Source organism: Neopsephotus bourkii, unplaced genomic scaffold (genome assembly GCF_033783945.1).
Source record: "Neopsephotus bourkii isolate Nb327-2 ecotype Australia unplaced genomic scaffold, CSIRO-AGI_Nbou_v1 NB_1768, whole genome shotgun sequence".
In the NCBI taxonomy this organism is placed as follows: Eukaryota; Metazoa; Chordata; class Aves; order Psittaciformes; family Psittacidae; genus Neopsephotus; species Neopsephotus bourkii.
The window spans coordinates 3,112,475-3,132,423 of NW_026902242.1; the positions used below are offsets into that span (position 1 = coordinate 3,112,475).

The window sequence follows — 19,949 nt, forward strand, 5'->3', positions numbered from 1 at the left end:
TTTTTTTTTTTAAGCAATGAATTAGCTTTGTAAAAATCCAGGTAAGTAACCTATGTTCTGTCATGTAGTTGGCTCTGGTATCAAAGATGGACTTGGGACAGCTGTCAACAGGACATTCTCCAAGGACACGGCCGACTCTATGTAATACTGCAGCACAGCCTTGTATCCTCGTTGTTGTAAATACTCAATCCGTCCATGATCAATAAGCCGTTTACAGAGGCAGCCTATCTCCTTTCGTTCTTCAACTGTAAGTATCCTGGTTTCATAAAAAGGAGGAAAAGAACAATAATGGGTGTCAGAAGAATAGCGCTGTTAATTAACATCAATAGGTAAGCTTAGAAAAAGCTATTTAAATCACTAGAAGTTCAGTTCAGGCAAGAGTGACTTGAAAGATTTTGAAAAGTATGTCCATGAAAATGATATTTTTAAAGTAGAGTATTTCTATCAATGAAAAAGTTTCTGTAAAATGAGGCATTTTGAAGGCCCCAAAGGGTTTCACGTATCACTACACACAATGTTCATTTTCTACAGGAGTCAATTTGCTAGAAAATGATTTCCATACCCCTGTAAAGTATCAGGACCACTCTCTATCTTGCTGAATGTCTGCTCATGTTCTTCTGCGTCGTTAGTTTGCTCTTCACTTTCTTCACTTGCAGAGGCTTGCTTTGTGGTTTCTCGCATGCCACAGGTGGCCCAGCTACTCATTCTCTGAAAATAGTGAAATTCTACTGGTCCGAGTCCTACTGATTTAAAGAACTCTCTGCCTACATAATGTGTCCAGTCACACTTGTGATGGCAACACAGAGCAATAACAATTCCAGCTACAGGCTTACAGTCAGCTTCACTGCTTTCATTATCAGCAGAATTGTTGGAAGCCACCTCTGTGTGATCAGTCCTAGAGCGTTTTGGTGCAGGCTCTTCATTTTCTGCATCACAGCGAGTTGTGTAACTTTCAACCAGGCATCTCAAAGCAAGATCTGGGAAAAAACAGATATATCCCCCCCCCCCCCCCCAAAAAAAAAGTAGCAATGAATGCCATGACATTATTTATATAGCCTGCATCCTGGTTGAGAATGTACTTGCCACAGAGAACAAAAGTATACAAACTAAGCCAAAAAGCAATTTGAAAGATAAATAAAAATTGCAAGCATGCTTTGAAAACATGAAACCCCTAAATGCTAAATTAATACTGTGAAACCTCTGGAGCTACTAAGGGCCTTTTGTCTTGAATATATGTGCTATGCATGTGGATTTAAATTACTTTGGTTAACAAAGTGGCGTATTGTGGGAGGATCTCCTGTAAAACATGCAATTATTTGCTCTAAAAGTTTGCTATCTAGGGCACAACCTATTTAATATGCACAGGCACTTCTTAAATGCCTGACTGTCATCTCTGTAACAGTGCCTATGTAAATGTCATTATCTGTGATGTTTTTCTCTACTTAGTATGCATAAAACATTAGAAACATTGTATTTAGTTTAATTATCAGGACAGAAACAAAGTCTTCTCATATGCTTGCTTGGGATCCACGTTCAGACAGGCAATACAGATTTAGAAAGAAAGATATTTCAGAGTAGAGGCAACAGTGTTAAAAAGATACTTTCAAAAATGTATGACCCATGTCACCACTCACTGTTCTTTGTTCTGCTCTATAAAAAACAAGGCAGGTTTTACTTGTTTCTAAAGTAGCCTTGCATCTATTATCAATTTACTATTCCACTGAAGTCAGTATATATTTAGAATGCTAATGCTATATTCACCAGAAAAAGGTTAGAGGGCAAGAAAAGGTTAAAAGGACAGTTTGGAAGCTCAGTCCATTCACATTGTAAGATCTAGTATCCTAACTTTGTGCAGGTAACACATAGAGAATTCATACCTGTTGCAGCACCACACAAATGCTTCCCAATTCCTACCACTGGGAGTTTTTTCTTCTCCAAAATAGGTACCTTATCTGGAGGGGAAAAAAAACAAACAAGAAAATAAACACACATACACAAAATCCACAACAATCTCAGAACTTCTATTATAATTAGGACAGTGTTTTTTTCTGGATAAAATATTTTCAGTACACTAAAGAAACAGATGTTTAACACCGCTAAAAATACAGTGGTCTATACAAACTATCCAAATGAAAGTTTCTTTTTCTAAAACAAAGAGAATTAGATGCTGTAGCTGAGAATCACATTTAGCCATTTTAGCCTTTCTATACTGCCTATGAAATGTAAATACAGCACTAATGCATCTCCTGATGACAGATGACCCCACAAATTCTGTCACTGAGATGCACAAGCACCTCAATGATAGGCAGTACTTTATTCTGCAACCTAATACAAATAATTTAGTCCTGCAAGCTTGAACCAAGCTTCATTTTGTTTATTTCTCACCTATGATGGCCTGTAAGTGTATAAAAAGCAAAACATTTTAAATCACCATTTAAAGAAATAGACATATAAGTATACCTTGAAGGACGTGATCCTGCCCCTCTATTCTGCTCTCGTGAGACCTCACTTGGGAGTATTGTGTACAGTTCTAGTGTCCTCAACATAAAAAGGACATGGAACTGTTGGAACAAGTCCAGAGGAGGCCACGAGGATGCTCAGGGGACTGGAGCACCTCCTGTATGAAGATCGGCTGAGAAAGTTGGGGCTGTTCATCCTGGAGAATAGAAGGCTGCGTGGAGACCTCATAGCAGCCTTCCAGTATCTGAAGGGGGCCTATAGGGGTGCTGGGGAGGGACTCTTCATTAGGGACTGTAGTGGTAGGACAAGGGGTAATGGGTTAAAACTTAAACAGGGGAAGTTTAGATTGGCTATAAGGAGGAAGTTCTTTCCTGTTAGGGTGGTGAGGCACTGGAATAGGTTGCCCAGGGAGGTTGTGAATGCTCCATCCCTGGCAGTGTTCAAGGCCAGGTTAGATGAGGCCTTGGGTAATATGGTTTAGAGCGAGGTGTCCCTGCCCATGGCAGGGGGGTTGGAGCTTGAGATCTTGAGGTCCTTTCCAACCCTAACTATTCTATGATTCTATGATTCTATGATTCTAAGTATCTGTGCACACAGCACTAACCTGTTTCCAAGCCACCACTGAGAATAATCTTCAAAACCAAGTCCATTTAAGCACACTATGTACAAATTGACTCGACTTCCAGTATTCAAAATGTAAAACTAAGACCATTTCAGAGTTACACAAGCTAAGAAGGAACTTACTTAAACATAAATGTTGAATATCAACTTGAAGCCTTTCAAATACAGAATGTCTCCTTTGATGTTTTCCATCCACCTGTGTAAACAGAACAAGATTGTTTCGTAGGGCTGGCCACTAGTCATTATCATAGCTGTTAATGCCAGACTTTTTTCCTGGCAAGTCAACATCTGCACATTTCCAACATTATACACCCACAGTTCTTCCTAATATGTCTGCTTTTGGCAAAGTATGGAATGTAGGCAATCACACTTCCAAAGCTTTTTCAATGTAAAGGCTTTACCTTGGTTTTGAAGCTAAAAAGCAAATACTAACAGCTTCAATGAAAACAGTTTAAAAATGATACCCTGCTAGTGTGACAATCTTCTCGTACCTTAAATCGTGTAGTTGCCCTTTCCACAAGCAAAAACTGAACATTTTCAACATTCTGCAAGGCAACATCAACCCAATGGGAGAGCTTTCCTCGACCAGCTCCAAACTCAACAAAACATCTTCCTGGACCAAGTAAATGTAATTGTTCCATGTTACCTAAAATAGAAGCCTACAAACATCAAAATATTATTTATGAACCAAGCAAATACACACAGTGAATATTGTAACGCCTGGTAGAAAATGATTACTTCACCAAACTGCAGGAGACTTTTTCAGGTCTTCCTTTCCATGAGGGATTAAGGGAAAGATCTTGTGTACAGAGGAAAGGGATTGTAATTTCTGACTAGTCAGCATTTCTCTGCCCTTCTTCCACTGCTCACAGAACCCCACCCAGATGGAATGGATTTTCAGGATCAGGTACACATCATAATATTCTTCTCTGCTGATCTTGAAGGAGCCATCTAAAACACAGGCACCAGACGGGATTGTCTGGGAAGCCTCTGTGCCCACAGAGTGCTCTCTGCTGCACTTATGCATTTTGATATACATAGGAAAGTAGAGAGTGGGAAGAAAGTACGGGAAATGGACATTTCTCACTTGTAACCTTCTTCTTTCCTAACCTTTGTTTTGCTGCAGTATGCAATCCATGTCCCTTAACACTCCTGCTGTTCAATATACACTAACAATGCAGAAGGTAAACTCGGGCTCACCAACTCTTACAAACTTCTTAGCAAACATAATGGTTTCCTTTTTGGAGCTCAGATTTATTGAGCTAATGTAAAATAAGAATATATAAGTAAAAATTCTGAATATCATCACACAATTTATCATCTCAGTATCCCAACAAACTTCTGTTACTAACACGTAACAAAGCAGCCATTCCATGGTTATATATATATGCTATCATTTGAAGAGCATAGTTATACGGTATACCAGATTTCCTTTATGTGGAGTGACCAGCATTATGAATGCAGTCACTCAAATTTACATCAGCAGAATTCCACATGTTTAAAAGTATCTATAGCTCTCAGTAAAGCAGTGTCCATACCTGTTGTTTCAAGTGTTTGAAAGCAGCTTCCCCATTCTTTGGGTCATTTAAGGCTTCTTGTAAAGCCTGGTGGGACAGTATTTGTTCCTTAAGGTGAAATTCCAGGCCTGCATGCAAATGCAAAGCTTTTAGGTAAAGTTTTCCAGTTTCCAAGAGTTTCTGGTTTTGTAACATACTCAGATACGAATTCAATCTGTAGCACTAACGAAAACAGTTTGTTGGGAGCATAAATCTATCATGTATGTTTATTAGAGTTGTGTTGTTAACTGTATGTGATGGGAAACAAAAAACATAAAAGGAACAGAAAAAAATGACTGCTACTGCTGAACCCAGGACAGCTATCTAACAAAGATCAGTGTTCTAGCATTCTCTCAATGTAGTTTATTCTTCTGAGTAAAATTTAGCTATGGGAGGATTGTCTGTGCCTTGATGATAATGACTTCATGTGCTTAATGCCAAGTATCTCACATTTTCATAGATATCCAGCAACAAATCTAATAATGAAATATTTAATCAATTAAATGTAAAACTTTTTCAGAATTAAGGAAGCTCACCATTACTTGCTTTTTTCAACTTAATTATCAAGTTCTCCAGCTCTTCTTTGGATAGAGAAGAGAGAGGTACCTTTTTAAGGAGAAAAAAAAGAAAAGAAAGCACCACCCATAAATACAAGACCTTTTTTATTTTTGCTAGCTCTTGAGTCATATCACAAATGACAACATGTTTTGTGGGGACTGAGCTTTAGAACTAATAAATGTACTCACCTGTTTTTCTGGTATTTCTGCTACATCTTTTAAACCTGCATTAATATCTTGAACAAAATAGACCTTTAAAAAGGAAAGGAAATCCGATTATGTTAATTACCAGGAAGCAAAAGCTAAGTTCTTTAGTGTTTCTTATCATAAGGTACATAGCAAGAGGAATGCACTGCAAAAAAAGATATTCCAAGTATTTTTTCCCCTATAATCTGCCCCTGAATTCCAAGCAGAAATGACTGTTCTGACACACTTTAACAAGATTTAACACAGTGAGAAGAGTTAAGCTGTCAGTGCTTACTAGACTGATCCCAAAGACCCTTTTAAGACTTCTCAGGTGATGCTAAAAGTACAATACTGGTAAGGCAGAAAGGCAGATAATAAAGAATCCATCTCTCTCTGAGGAACCTCTCACCAAGCATCTGAAATGAATGTTGTGAGAGACTGTTCTCGGAGAACATTAGAGAAACATTAATTCAGCATTTTTCATTTGGAACTACAAGAACTGAACAGTTGTACTGAACTACAGCGACAGGGCACGTGGAGGATGTGAATCCCATCCCAGCAAGTAGTTACCCAGGTTCCATGCTGCCCTTACTGCAGTGCTTGCTGTCCTCCAGTTCACAGCTACTGTTAGCACAATCAGTTCCCTGCACAGCTGTAATGTTTAGAGTCTTCAGTGGAGAGGAAGCAGTGCTATAGTTACACTGCACTTACCGGCTTTGGCTTCTCTCTTGAGTTACATTTCTTTAAATGCTTTTGTAGTTGGTCTTCATATACCGTGCTACAATCCAAACGGGGGAAAAAATTAAGTAATAGCACTTATCATGTGAACTCTGGCAAAGAATAGAAAAAGCATTTATTTTACTTACTGTTTTGGATCAAGAGGACACGGAATCCTTTTTCTGCCATTTTCCTCCTAGTAACAAAAGAAAGGTTTTAGACGCCACTTCAGCATGCATTCAGTATTCCTGTTCCAGAAAAGCTGTTGCGGGACACCCGAGGTTCATAAAGCATTTATTCGGACCGGGACAGAGACACCGGGACAGGAATTTAACGTGTGAACGGATCCTAACAGAATAAACCTGCAGCGCGATGGCAGCGCTTCTGCCGGGCTGAGTGACCGCCCCAGCCCATCCAGGTGTTGCCTCTGCTGCCCGCGCCGCGAGGACACGCCACCCCAGCCCCTCACTGTGGCGCCGGGGCTCCCCTCACGCCAGGAGCCGGCCCTCCCCAGCAGGAGACGGGGCACAGCGCGGTACCTCCTGCTGCCCGTGCTCCCCGCAAAACCGCCTCCCAGGAGCCGGGATCATCTTGCAGAAGCGCTTCTTCCTCTCCACGAAGTAGGCACATCGCCCTGGCACCGGGCAGCCACGACCAGGCTCCGAGGCCGCCATTGCCGTCCCAGCGCCCCCCGCGCCCACTGCCTCCCCTCCATGTTGAGGCTCCTCCTCCGCGGGAGCTGCGCGCGAAGTTCGGAGCGCAAGATGGCGGCGGAGAGGTTGTTCAACCGGCCGGTGTGTGTGCAAGTGCGGTGCCCGGGCTGCGAGGAGAGGTGAGGGAGGCTTGGTGGCCTCACCGCTGCGCGGAAACTTTACTGCATCCTGTAGGAGAAGGGCGTGCAGAGCGGCAGGCTTTGTTCTCTCTTTCTGTCTTTTTTTCTGTACTGTGCCCTAACAGCTGATGGGTAGAGGCAGCGTCGTGCGCGCGTTTAGTTCGGTAGCTGCCTGAGTTCTTCTTGCTTTGGGGTTGTTAATGGGGACCCTTTGCTTTAAGGGGAAAGGGGACTTGGTCGGTGCTCGGCTGGAGGTAGTGAGAGCTGGAGCGGCTGCTGTTGTGTTTCACCTGGGGAGAGGGAAGCGAGGGGGCCGTGGTGGGGAGGAAACACACAGGGGCTGTACAGAAACAAGAGGGCCCCCTCGCAGGTAACGCGGGGACCGGGATTTCTGCTTCGAAATAGGTGCATTATCGTTCTCTACAAGCCTGACAGGACGTTGTAGTAAGGTGGGGTCGATATCTGCTCCCAAGGAACAAGGGATGGGACAAGAGGAAACGGCCTCAAGCTGCACCAGGGCAGGTTTAGATGGAGCTGAGGAGCAATTCCTTCCCCAGAGGGTGCTCAGGCTGCTCAGGGTAGTGCTGGAGTCACCGTCCCTGCAAGTGCTCACACACCGTGGAGACGAGGCTTCAGTGCCATGGGTTAGTGGTGGCCTTGGCAGTGCTGGGAACGGTTGGACTGGATGAGCTTAAAGGGCTTTTCTAGCCCCGCTGACTCCCTCCCCAGGCCCTCTCTGTTCTGAGGCCCGGCGGGCGGGGCCGCTGTTTGCGCGTCTCCCAGACCGCAGCGGTTGCCCCGCGAGCAGGACGCCGCCGCCTCCTCGCAGCCTGCAGGCGGCCTCCGACAGCGTTTCGGCTCCCTCGGTACTGGCCCGGGGAGCCCACACCTCTGTCCCGATCGGGTTGTGCCGAGGGATAAGGCGATGTGGCTGCACCCGTGTGCGTGGCTCAGCAGTGGTGGCTGGGAAAACACGGGAATCCTAGAATCACAGACTGGTTTGGAAAGGACCTTAAAGCTTATCCAGTTCCAAACCCCTGGCACGGGCAGGGACACCTCACACTAGAGCAGGTTGCTCCAAGCCCCTGCGTCCAGCCTGGCCTTGAACACTGCCAGGGATGGGGCAGCCACAGCTTCTCTGGGCACCCTGTGCCAGCACCTCAGCACCCTCACAGGGAAGAGCTTCTGCCTTAGACCTAACCTGAACTGCCCCTGTTTCAGTCTGAACCCATCACCCCTTGTCCTGTCACTACAGTCCCTGATGAAGAGTCCCTCTCCAGCATCCTTGGAGCTCCCATCAGACACTGGAAGCTGCTCTGAGGCCTCCATGCAGCTTCTCTTCTCCAGGCTAAACAGCCCGTTTTTGCAGCCTGGCTTTGTACAGAAGGTGCTCCTCATCATCCTCATGTCCTCCTCTGGACTTGCTCCAGCAGCTCCATGTCCTTCTTATGTTGAGGACACCAGGACTGCACACAGTGCTCCAAGTGGGGTGCAGTGTCTATTCAGCATGCAGTGAATTTCAGTAACGTAGGTCCTATCTGGATTAGACTGTGTGTGCAGGTGTTAGGGCTGCTCTGGCTCTCCCATGTTAGGAGCACAGGAAGGCTGATATCTGTGGGTATATTCTGTAATGCAAGTAACTTCTCGGATCAAGAAGTAAGTGAAGACAAGGTAGCACAGTACAAATGGTTGTCAAAAGTTTCAGCAGTTGTTAACAAACTTCAGACTTTTGCAAAGGTTCCAGCTTCTGGACAAAGTTTCAAACCTTGCTATTTAAAGTTTGGCCAACAACAAGCAATAAAAAGCCTGAACTGACTGAGGAGCTGTAATGATTACTGAAACTGTGGGGCTTTCAGGTATCTTAGTAGTAGTCATCAGTGGACACTTTTGTGATATTCCTGTCTAAGTTTGTGGGTTTGGAATGTTATATGATTCCTGTAATACAGCTATGATCACGTGGTGTTTGAATATTGTTTTCTTGATTTGTTACTAAGCTTCATCTTTTTTTTGTATGCAGGAGATTAAATGTTCGGGTGAATATTGAGCTACTGTCCATTTCTAATCCTGTTCATAAAAAGGTTTGTGAATTTAGTTATATTTGTGTCATTTACTAGGTATTAATCTCAATTTTATTGTATAAGAGGACAAATGGGCAAAGGAAAAACAAAATAGAATATTAGCATGTCTGTCACTTGCCCTTATTTCATTTTAGGTGTAATTTCTAGAGTAATTTAGTTGATTTGGTATGGTAGGTGTTTTCTAGCCTTTTGGCCCTCTCAGTTTGGCAGCTCATGGGTTGTAGTAAACTTGGAAATTAAAAGTATTCGGAGACCTTCAGAGGAAACCAGTGAGAGCTTGAGAGCAGTCTTGCTGTGAATGTACTGAACACTGAGGAATGTGGAGCAGCAGTTGTCTTTGCAAAAATCTCAACTAGCCAGAATGCCAACTTGTGGATGGATGTAACGTTTTGTTATTGATAAGTGGTAGTCTTTGAATGTTTGGAATTCATCCAGTGGAGGTACAAAGGATGTACTAAATTTGCAGTAAAATAAAGTCTTCTTTCTCAGGAAAAATAGCAATGAGATTAATGCTGGAGGTTATATCTTTTATTTATATATGTATAAAAATCTTTTTTGTTTATGTCTAATTTGTCACTTAAACTGTGCATCCACCTACCATGATGTTAAGATGTCATTAGTTTTAGTGTTACTGAGTAAAGATTTGTTTGTAAAAGAGTACAGCAGTTGTTTTGTAAGATTCTGCTAACTGTGCCAATGATAATATTAGGTGCGAAGAAGCAGTTTAGCTAAGGACTGTGTACCAAGGTGCAGCCTGTGTCAGGCTAGAGTGGGCTGGCATTAGTTTTTACGTAAGCTGCTTGAACATATAAATCCACCTCCAATTAAGAGTTTTGTTAGTGTTGCTGGCATCTGAATCACTGAAACTGGTTTCAGATCTGTATGTGTAGGTGTGCTGTGGTCACACTTTGGTTATGTTGGAGGAGCCGTCAGGTTTCTACTTCCTTTCTTTCCTTGTCCTGGGAATATTACATTCCTCACACAGGTTTGAGCCTTGTTACAGAGAGCCTGGGCCTGCGGTAGCAGGTGTTCAGCATAAGCCCAGCCTTGCAGTAAAAGACTAAGGTTTACCAAGGACGCAGCTTTTCCAAAGCACTGTGTACACCTCCAGCAAACAAATGAGTTTGCTTTTAAGTCTAAATATAGTGCTACGGTTTTCCATAGGGGCTTACTCAAGCACATAAACTCTTCAGAAGGTTGTTTCTTAAACTTTTAGGAGCAGTATGCTATGAAAACCTTCCAGTTATGGGAATTACGTGTTTGTGATCTATTACAGTGCTGCCAGTCCTATTTCATGATGAGGAAAAATAGCACATAGTTTTCTTTCTGCAGAATGCTGAAGACACATTGAACTTCGAAGCCTCAAAGCTGCACAAAGTTGAAGTTTTTTACTTGGTTTATTTTTGTGAGGAAGTTTTCTCAGTTTTTCCCACTGTAACATTTGCAGTTGTGTTAAATGTTAATGTTTTCCACCTTTGAATGAGTTGCCACAGTTCTGTCTTAATGTGTGGTTAAACAGTAAAAACATTAAATATTGTTTGCAGTATTGGTTACAATGTTTAAACAATCCTACAGGGTGGTTTATGGTATTTTAAATCATATTTAAATGTCTGTCTTCAGGATTTAGCTGTTCGATTGACTGATGATACCGATCCTTTTTTCCTTTATAACCTTGTCATATCGGAGGAAGATTTTCAAAGGTAAGTGATATTGTCATGTCTTGTGTGTCAATCATTTCCAAATGACAAAAAAAAAAAAAAAAGAAGGAATATTTTTAGCTTAGAATGGTTATCATAGAATTTCAGTTTTGGCATTTTTCTCTTGTGAAGTTTTGTCAGTATTTTGGTGATACTGTTCTCCTTGGCCACTCGGTGAAACAGCCAAATACAGGAAAATGATTTGGCTTTGGTTTATCCAGATGAGTGACAGAATCCTGATGTTAACTTCCCTGCATAGCTACAGTACTGCAGTTCATATTCCTACTTCCATCTTCTGTTTATTGTAACTACTTCACATAGACTGTTGTATGCATGTGAAGGATTCCAGGCAGTACTTGCAAGAGGAAAGTCTGTTTGCCTGGACAGGGACTTTCGGACCTGAGCTTGTGTCTTCTGGGTTTCTTGCATACTAACTGCATTGCTGAGTCTCAGTTTGCTTCACTTGCTCAGAATTTGGCCATCAGATTTGGGCATCCAGCATGATCTGCTTTGTTGTTTGGATAAAGTCTTGATAAAGGTTGAGTCTCCCCTCGTTGTCCTTTGCTTCTTTCACGTGCCCCTATCTACTCTGTGCTGTAAGGAAGACACCTACTCAAAGGACTACATTTATTGTGCCACAATAACTTATTTGAAGTCTTGAAGACAAAAATGTCCTCTCTTGATTGCTATTGAAGATGTGTTTATATTTCTTCTGCATTCAGGATTGAAAATAATCTGCTGATGAACTTTAATTGGCATGATCAGAATTAGTTCTTTCCACTGGTATCAATAAAGTATTTTCTAGGAAATTAATTACTCTCCTACATATTGTTAATTTTTCCCCCCCTCACCCTGTTTCTACAGTTTAAAGTCCCAGCAGGGTCTCCTGGTGGACTTCTCTGCTTTCCCACAAAAATTTATCGATCTGCTTCAGCAGTGCATTCAGGAACAGAATAAAGATATCCCACGGTAGGTCGTAAGTGAGTGCCATGTTCCTCTGTGTGTATGTTGGGAGTCCTTAAAATACTTGTCAGCTGATCTGCTGGAGAAGGGTTAATAAAATGAGAGAACCTTCTCTGGATGTGTCTGAGCATCAGTTGGTGGTAGTTACCAACAAAACTTAAGTCTTGGGAGGAGTGGGATTGATATCCAGTGATAGTCTCCCCACCTGAGCTGGAGCTAGCAAGCTTCCCAAGCTGGCAGATGGGCAAGGGTGCGGCCCTGCTCCTTTTAATGCTTTAGTGCTAGAGAGCTGCTCTGAATTTCATGGAGTTGTGTTTCACAGGAGAAGGCAAATTTATAAGGCATTCTGGCAAGGATGATTTTCTGTCTGTCTTTCATTTCAGTGTTCAGATATTAAAGTGTGAGGTGGACAACCTGAGCTCCGCTCTCCCCATAGCAGCTTTTTCCCATGCTTTTGTTTGTGTGGGTATCAAGGGAGGCTTTGTGCAAAGCACACAGCTCCACTCTAGTAGTCAGGCCATTTCCTAAAGTATATAATGTGGGGTATGAATTTTCCTAGGCTGTAGGATACCTGAAAGTCAGGAGTCTGCTCTCGTCTTCAGTTTGTTTACAAAGGCCTTACTTGGTTTTGGACTCTTAAGACGTGGTTCTGAAAATTGTACAAATAGACTGGTTAGTTTTGTATGTTTCTTATTCTAAGTTGCAAGCCTTTTAGTTGCTACTTGTTTGTAGTATTGACTATGACACAGGGATCACATTTCATAGTTCAAACAAAAGCTGGACAGTCTTTTCTTGTACATACAAAAATATATTTTTTTGAAAATAGTTTGTAGGATCTATGGAGGTAGCGTCAGGAAAAGAAATGTGCTAAACACCTGGTTATTTCTCTTTTCCCTAGGTTTTTGCTGCAGCTAGTGTCTTCAGCATCTGTTCTAGATCACACACCTGTCTCTTTAAATGTAGTGGAGACAAACCCTTTTAAACACCTTACCCACCTCTCTCTCAAATTCCTACCAGGAAATGATGCAGAAATAAAGAAGTTTTTAGCCAGCTGTTTGAAATGCCTCAAGGTAAAATGAAAGATTGACATAGCTGTCACTGCTCTATGTACTTGAGCATTTTTGTCAGTCTTAATACTTCAGGAGTGTTTATCAAATTGTATGTTATGGTTTATTGTTTTACTTTAGCTCATAGATGTCATTGCATGCAGTTATTTGGGTGCATGTTCTAAATCTAAATTGTTGCTGTCACTCTAGTAAGGAAAATGCTACGTGTGTATTCAGCCAAGCTGGCAGGAAATCAGGTATTTTACACATGCAGTGCATGGAGAGTGCAGCTGGTGAATGCTCCAGTGTCTCAGCTTCACAGCCTTGTGCTCATTGCCAGAGCAACAGCAAAAACAAAACCCTGTAAACTTTCATGCTCTTTGTTGTGCAGTTACTTTAGGAAAGCATGCCTGTGTGTGTAATTCTGAGGCTTCATGGACTTCAAAGGGCTAGCTGTAAATAGCAGACTAAAATTGCGATGTTGGTGCACTTGCTAGCACTTCTAGCTTGCTAGGTTTTATTGCAAGAGAAGTTAATGCTCGCGTAGTTTGACTATTGTCTGTTCAGTTTCATAGCCTGGGATTGTTTCTGTTACTGGGCTGTCATGGTTATAGCCATCTAATAAACCATATCTATCCATACGTTTACAGTAGTTCACTAGATCTGTTGTTTATGCAACTCATTTGTAAGCAAGACTTTATGGTAAGATACTATTCCCTTATAGAAAATTGGTAAGAGTTTATTAGGTGTTTTACCTTGTATCTAATGCCTTTTAAATTTATTTTAATCTTCCTGAATGTGAAGTTTATTTAATAAGATGATTTTTCCACAAATATAATGGGTATTTGTTGCTTAGGCAGAGTGTGCTGATGAAATGGAAGCTAAATACTACTTGTATTTTGGGAGCTAAGGTTTTGACTTGATGTCACTTTGTACATAGGAAGACAAACTGATGTTGGAGGAAAAGCTTAGAAAAACTGAAGAGGACCTTACCAGGCAGCTGAGCTACACTCAACAGGTAACATACAGCTTTACCTTCCCTTTGTTTGCACTTTGTAGAAAATGTACCTTCTTGTGGGCTGGTTGGTTAGCTGCTACCTACCCATGGTAATTGACTTTGGGTGAGTGAAAAGAAGAATGTCAGTCTGCTGGAGCAGAAAAAGCAAAGGGTGCAAGTGGAGAATAAAATGTATTTCTTAGAGTACCAAACCAGGATTTTACTTCATTTGAAATAGAGGTCTGTCTGTGTATGCACATGCACGTTATGTACTATAGTAGAGCACTTTGTGTTGTAAGGGTAGGGAACATCAGCAGATACTCATTTTCACTCCTAAATAGTGGTTGGAAGAAAATTCAGTTGGGAATAAAGATTCTTTTATCCGCAGTGTTGGAAAGGTGATCTTCAGCTTCTCAGTGCCTTACTTTCCTGCTTACAGAATGATATTTAAATTCTGTTAAGGTATCCTGTTTGAAGATATTTTGACATCTGGTGCTGAGATCTAGAATTTTCTTAAGAATACCATGTCTCTCTTTTTAAGAAGTAACAGTAAAGAATCATTCAGTATTAACTGAAGTGCTTAAATTTGTAAAACTCTATTTGCATTGTCAAACAACAGAACTTGTCAGAGAGAAACCGGGAACTTGACAAACTGAAACACGAGTGGACATCACATACTACAGCTCTAACAAACAAACACACCCAGGAGCTGACAAATGAAAAGGAGAGAGCTCTCCAGGTATGGCAACAGAGAAGACTTGACAATATTCGTACATGCGAAAGTTTCTTGCCTTTATTTTCAGCTTCACTGAATAACTGCTGGGTTTCTTTTCTTCTCGCAGGCACAAGCTCTGTACCAACAACAGCATGAACAACAGAAAAAGGAACTGGAAAATGCGCATCAGAAAAGTATTCAGCAGTTGCAGAACAGACTCTCGGAACTTGAGGTCATCAATAAGGATCTAACAGAAAGGAGATACAAAGGAGACTCCACAGTCAGAGAACTGAAAGCAAAGCTTTCTGGAATAGAAGATGTATGCTTTATCATTTCCCATAACCAAACTTCCTAGTTTTAGAGCATTCACACTGCCTGCATGTGCATGTAATAGAAAATATAGCATGTTAATTTTGTTCAGCTAATAATCGTTCCATGTGATATTACTCTTTCGATATAGGTCTTTAAATTACTACTGCAGGTTTTCTTTAAAGGTCAAATTCCTTCCCAACACTCTAGGAATGTCAAAGAGCAAAGCAGGAGGTGCTGTCGCTGCGTCGGGAGAACACTACTCTGGATGCTGAGTGCCATGAAAAAGAGAAACTCATCAACCAGCTACAAACACGTGTTGCTGTTCTGGAACAAGAGATCAAAGACAAAGATCAGCTGGTTATTAGAACAAAAGAAGTACTGGATGCGACACAAGAACAAAAGGTTCCTTCAAGTTTCAAAATCATTTCCTCCAAAGCCCTGTAGAACATGAAATGCAGCCTCCATAGCTTAGCAGTGGAGCAGTTTTTATGAATACAGCAAGGAACCTTTCAGATGGAGTTAAAGATTCTAAATTACAGCGTAACAAGTAGACTCGATTCAGTTTCACAAGGGTTGCTACTGTGTTAGTGTTGTGGTACTGGAGTACAGTTAGTGCTAGTTCTTGTGAACAAAAAGATGGGTGAATTTGGCTGAAATTTGATTGAAAAGTAAAGACTGAATTTCTTGTAAGGATCAGTCCTCAGAATTCCTGAGGTGCTCCTTGAAATCGCCATCAATGTCTGTCCCATCTTTATAACAATGTTTTCAATGTTGTCTTGAAGGTGATTCTGGAGGAGAGCACGGAGAAAAAACACAGTCATATTGAAAAACTAGAGGCAACCATTAAGTCGCTGTCAGCTGAACTGCTTAAGGTTTGTTTGAGCAAACATCATCCTTATGAAATGTCTTCTTTGGTTTCAGGGGTTTATCTTGAGAGTATCTGATGGTTTTTCTTCTCATTAGGCCAATGAAATTATCAAGAAGTTACAGGGAGATCTGAAAACGCTCATGAGCAAATTAAAATTGAAAAACACAGTAACAATTCAGCAGGAAAAGCTCCTGGCAGAAAAGGAAGAGAGACTTCAAAAAGAGCAGAGGGACTTGCAGGAGGTGGGACAGTCTCTTCGAATGAAAGAGCAGGAGGTACCGACACGTTAACCCTCCCTCCTACAGATGTTACTGTGTAGGGTGTTGGGTTTGATGGGTTTAGACCTATTTACAGCAATAAGGTCTTAAATCTTCCCATAGAATAGAATGTACTCTTTTAGTTTAAGACATTTAAATGTGTAATCAGCTTTTAATTTGTTCATTTTAAACTGATGGGGAAGAGCCATCCACCCGTACAGAACAGAACTGGATTGTGTTAAGAGTCCAAAGCAGTGCAATGGATGAATTGACATCCTTTAGAGGGCACATTTGTGTGGAAGTTGGGGAAGGAGGCAGGAACAGGGTGAACTTTTCCTTCCATTAAATGTATTCCCCCTAATTAGTCTTTGCATCGTTTAATCACAAAAAAGTGAAGAGCAGAAAGGTTTCTGGCTGCCCCTGACTAAAAATAGGGCTTACCTGGAAGGAGTTATCCTGCTCCTGTAAAATACTGGGCTTGGACTTCCTTAACTTTAGAACAACTCCAGTTTGTAGCAGCACCTAATGGTGTTGTCATTCTTATGGGAATATTGCAGGTTTGCAAGCTGCAGGAGCAGCTGGAAACCACCATGCAGAAGCTGGAGGAAAGTAAGCAGTTACTGAAAACGAATGAGAATGGTAGGTCTGTGCAGTTTCCTTTCTCCTGCTGTAACAATGATGTAGGGATCTATCTGCTACTGCAAGTTAACCGGAGCAGCTACAGTGCCTCACCTGTGTGCTGCTGTTTTGTAGAGAGGTTGTTGTTGTTTATGGAAAATAAGCTGCTGTCTGTGGTCGCTTACATGCAGCTCTGGGTTGTTGCATGCCCACAACTTCCTTTGGTGCTTGGGGTAGCGTGTGTAGTGGGGCTAATGCTAGAGGAGGGACAGGAACGCAGGTAGGGCTGGAAGAACCTGGAGCCAAAGGGCTTTTTGTGAGACCGGGGCTTCTAGTGCTGCTTGAGCTTAAAGAGGGAAAAGAGCACTCTGAGCTGTCATTTGTTTCTTTGAGGAAGGGCTGCTCGCTGTTGTAAGCAGCTTGTAAGAGGTAGGAAGCGAGCTTGGCCTTTGTCTTCTCTCATCAGTAATCACATGGTTAAACAAACAGCTGAATGAAATCCAGATGACAAAGAAGCTGGAGACTTCTGCAAGTGCTCATGCTGGTGTTAGGACTGCTATCTCTCCTCATGGCATGGTAAGGTACAACTAGAGCGGGGCAATGACGTAGTTGTTGCCTTAGATGTATGGCCCTAAAAGAGGGAAAAACAAACCGTGCTTTTATCTTCCTTGGGCCCTAGTGTGTATTTGTGTGTGTGTGTGTATGTGTGTGGTGGGTTCTGGGGGTTTTGGTCTTTGTTTTTTGGGGGGATTTTTTCTGCCTTTTGTTTTTTTGATAACACCCTGTTGGGTGCTACTTAATGCCCTGACCCTCAGGGAGACTTTTCTAAGCTCTCATCTATTAGAATACGCAAACAATGCGAAATCACCTTGGATAAGATGATGCACAGGGTGAAAGGGGAAGAAAAGAGAAGGTGACATTTTTGCGTTGTGAGGTTACCTACCTCACAACAGTTACATTTACATAGGTTGAAAAAGAAAGTGTAATCTTTGAGTACTCTTATTAGTAGTGATACTGAGAAGCATGAAAATAAGGGGTAAGATCCTGCTGTCTTTGTTAAATTCCACAGCTTATTGGTTCTCACCTTGGCCCCGGGTGCACAGGCTGTTGTCACCCAGCAGTGGGTGAGCTGCTTGCTCAGTAGTGAAAGGGCATATTCATGCAAAGAGGTCTCTTAAGTTATAGCTGGATACAGTTAATGTATTGATCAGTGACAGGGCGTGTAATTGTACAGCTTATTAGGAGATTATAGTTATTAGCTAAGAGTGCTCAGTTCCTCTAAGTATTTAAAGTGACACATTTTCATTAAGAAAAAGTGGTTTTCTTACCACCAGGAAGCCTCAGGCAAGCATTAACTTTGTGTTAGTTATTAAGTTTGGAATTTTGAATCACTTCAGGAATTGTTTTCCTCCTTTATGGATGTATTCTATTTCTTTTACAGCATGAACGACCGTCCTTTCCCAGCTCAGGAATCAGTCATCCCATTTCTCCTCTGTATGCCTTCCAGAACTTTTCAGAACCAGCACACACCAAAACCATCAGTTCCCAACTTCCAGGACCAAAGGCAGGCACTTGAACTTTTCTGTTTGGTTCAGAATGTTGATGGCATAAAATAGCAAAGCTTTAATGTTCTGGATATTTCTCCAAATGCCTAAGTATTTACTGTATATCCCAGTGCATCTTAAACCCTGTCTCAAATGGTATCACTATTAGCAATGGGTAATGCTTGAGTTTAGGTTGCTCCTTCTTGCATGCTTTGCTGCACAGAAGGGATAGGTGGGGGATAGAAACACTGAGCCCTACAAAGTTCTCTCTGTGAATACACTTAGTGGAGTGGTTCTCTTTCACCTGCAACTCTTTTGTGTCTGGCAGATCCAGCTTAACACCCAGCTTCCTAAAATGAATCGATGTTCAGATGTGCAGACAGTGACTGCAACCAGTCATCCAGCGAATAAGGAGAAGTAAGTGTTGGTGGGTGCATTTTTAGGACTGTAGGGTTTTTGTTTATTAAATGATTTTATAAAGCCATTTGTGTGTCTGGAACTGAGCAAAACATTCCCAGTACTAAGCTTGTTCAGTACTGCCTTTGACCAGCAACATGTTTAGGTATTTCAAGTTGTGGCAGCCTGAATGGGTCACTGAGCATGGTTGGTGGACATCAGCTGAAGAGCCATGCTTTCAGGAGGGAGTCCCAAGGAACAGAAAGCCATTGTCCCTCCTGGTGACAGATCTAAGGGTACTGGGTGATAAGTCAGCAAGAGATGAGTTCTAGACTGTTCTTAACCTTTAAATGATAAAGTTCAGAGGAATGCAGTCCTACCTGAAGTTCAGGTTATTCTGAATGAGTTTTTGTTCACACCTGTTGGAGGTAGCAGTGTGTTAACGTGTGTGTTTAATTGGCCTTTTTCTTTCTAGTGGTGGCAATTTGGGGCTGGATTCAAAGTATTTCAAGAAGAAAGATGACAGCATTCCTTTACGAGGGCTTAGTCAAAATACACTCAACTCAGGTATGTATGGAAATAGTAAAACAGGACCTTATTTGAAATGTAATACAGTTCTGATTCTATGACCAGTGTTTTGTTTCTGCTGTTCTCCAGAGTATCTGAAAACCTACTTGCCACCAAAAGCCACACTGTCACCGAAAGCTGCAGCAACGCCAGCCTCAGCTTATTTTCCTGGATAGCAGGGTTCCAACAGTAGGAGTCCTTTCTTAACCCCGGGGGCATTTTTGGATGTGCTGTAGTAAGGTATTAGTAAAGTATCAGTGTGAACTGACATGATTTTGTAACTCTGAACCTCTTTTCTTTGTGAAGTTGTGTTGACTGACACTAATGACTTCTCAGGATATGTGAGCCTAAGGGAAAGATAAAGTTTTAAGCAGCCTCAGCCTTGGCGAGAACAATGCTGCGGTCAGGTCCCTGTGGTTGTGCAAGTGTCCGCCTGGTGAGCCTGTAGCCTTTCCAAAGCCCCCCCGAGTGCACTGACCTTTGTATCATAGGCACTGACGAGTGTGGCTTTGTAACAGGAGAGCTGGACACGCCAGCATTCCATGAGAGACCAGGTCTCTTGTGCCAGTTCCTCTTGACTCCTTTCAGAGAAAGGATGATGCAACTGGAAAGTGCTGGGAACTGAGTGGTGTTGTCAATGTTAATAATGGTCAAGCTCATAATTTAGGGTGACTGCTTTAATCTAAAAAACTTACTTGAATTATTTGAATTGCATCCAGACGTACAAATAATGGAATTAATATTGAAGATGGACAGTTAATTCAGTGATGGTCAAAAATTGTAATTCAGAGGTCTCACTTTTGGTTACCCTGACTTTTCTATTGAGCTCTCGGGGCTCTGATCCACTGTGCATAGAAGATACCTGGTGAGCATGGGAACAGTTAACCAGGGAGAACATCACAACAAGCAGCTAAAAGCTACTTGATTTTTACTAATCGCTCTTTAATACTGTCAGACTGCAG

General features: G+C 42.0%; 2 protein-coding genes across 2 annotated transcripts; one reads left to right on the forward strand and one right to left on the reverse strand.

Annotated features, from left to right (window-relative positions):
• Window positions 1–114: 114 nt before the first annotated feature.
• On the reverse strand, window positions 115–6,916 carry TRMT13 (tRNA methyltransferase 13 homolog). Its single transcript, XM_061379012.1, has 10 exons — window positions 6,637–6,916; window positions 6,247–6,293; window positions 6,092–6,158; window positions 5,384–5,446; window positions 5,174–5,243; window positions 4,620–4,726; window positions 3,573–3,740; window positions 3,205–3,277; window positions 1,878–1,952; window positions 115–977 (listed from the first exon to the last, which is right to left on the reverse strand). Exons 1-10 carry the CDS (start codon window positions 6,769–6,771, stop codon window positions 535–537), a joined length of 1,248 nt encoding a protein of 415 aa, XP_061234996.1. The 5' UTR covers window positions 6,772–6,916; the 3' UTR covers window positions 115–534.
• Window positions 6,815–19,281, forward strand: SASS6 (SAS-6 centriolar assembly protein). Its single transcript, XM_061379033.1, has 17 exons — window positions 6,815–6,929; window positions 8,947–9,007; window positions 10,628–10,707; window positions 11,569–11,673; window positions 12,566–12,737; window positions 13,654–13,731; window positions 14,330–14,449; window positions 14,553–14,744; window positions 14,945–15,139; window positions 15,520–15,609; window positions 15,701–15,880; window positions 16,420–16,501; window positions 16,947–17,056; window positions 17,922–18,044; window positions 18,353–18,441; window positions 18,896–18,987; window positions 19,078–19,281. Exons 1-17 carry the CDS (start codon window positions 6,862–6,864, stop codon window positions 19,161–19,163), a joined length of 1,923 nt encoding a protein of 640 aa, XP_061235017.1. The 5' UTR covers window positions 6,815–6,861; the 3' UTR covers window positions 19,164–19,281.
• The last annotated feature ends 668 nt before the right edge of the window (window positions 19,282–19,949 follow it).

Bases quoted from the DNA above. Each gene is read 5' to 3' on its own strand.
- TRMT13 (XM_061379012.1), bottom strand. From the start codon at position 6,771: ATGGCGGCCTCGGAGCCTGGTCGTGGCTGCCCGGTGCCAGGGCGATGT. The intron at 5,447-6,091 runs GTAAGTGCAGTG...TCCTTTTTAAAG, and splicing joins CAAGAGAGAAGCCAAAGCCG to GTCTATTTTGTTCAAGATAT. The intron at 5,244-5,383 runs GTGAGTACATTT...CTCCTTAAAAAG, and splicing joins CAGAAATACCAGAAAAACAG to GTACCTCTCTCTTCTCTATC.
- SASS6 (XM_061379033.1), top strand. From the start codon at position 6,862: ATGGCGGCGGAGAGGTTGTTCAACCGGCCGGTGTGTGTGCAAGTGCGG. The intron at 11,674-12,565 runs GTAGGTCGTAAG...TCTTTTCCCTAG, and splicing joins CAGAATAAAGATATCCCACG to GTTTTTGCTGCAGCTAGTGT. The intron at 17,057-17,921 runs GTAAGGTACAAC...TTTCTTTTACAG, and splicing joins CTATCTCTCCTCATGGCATG to CATGAACGACCGTCCTTTCC.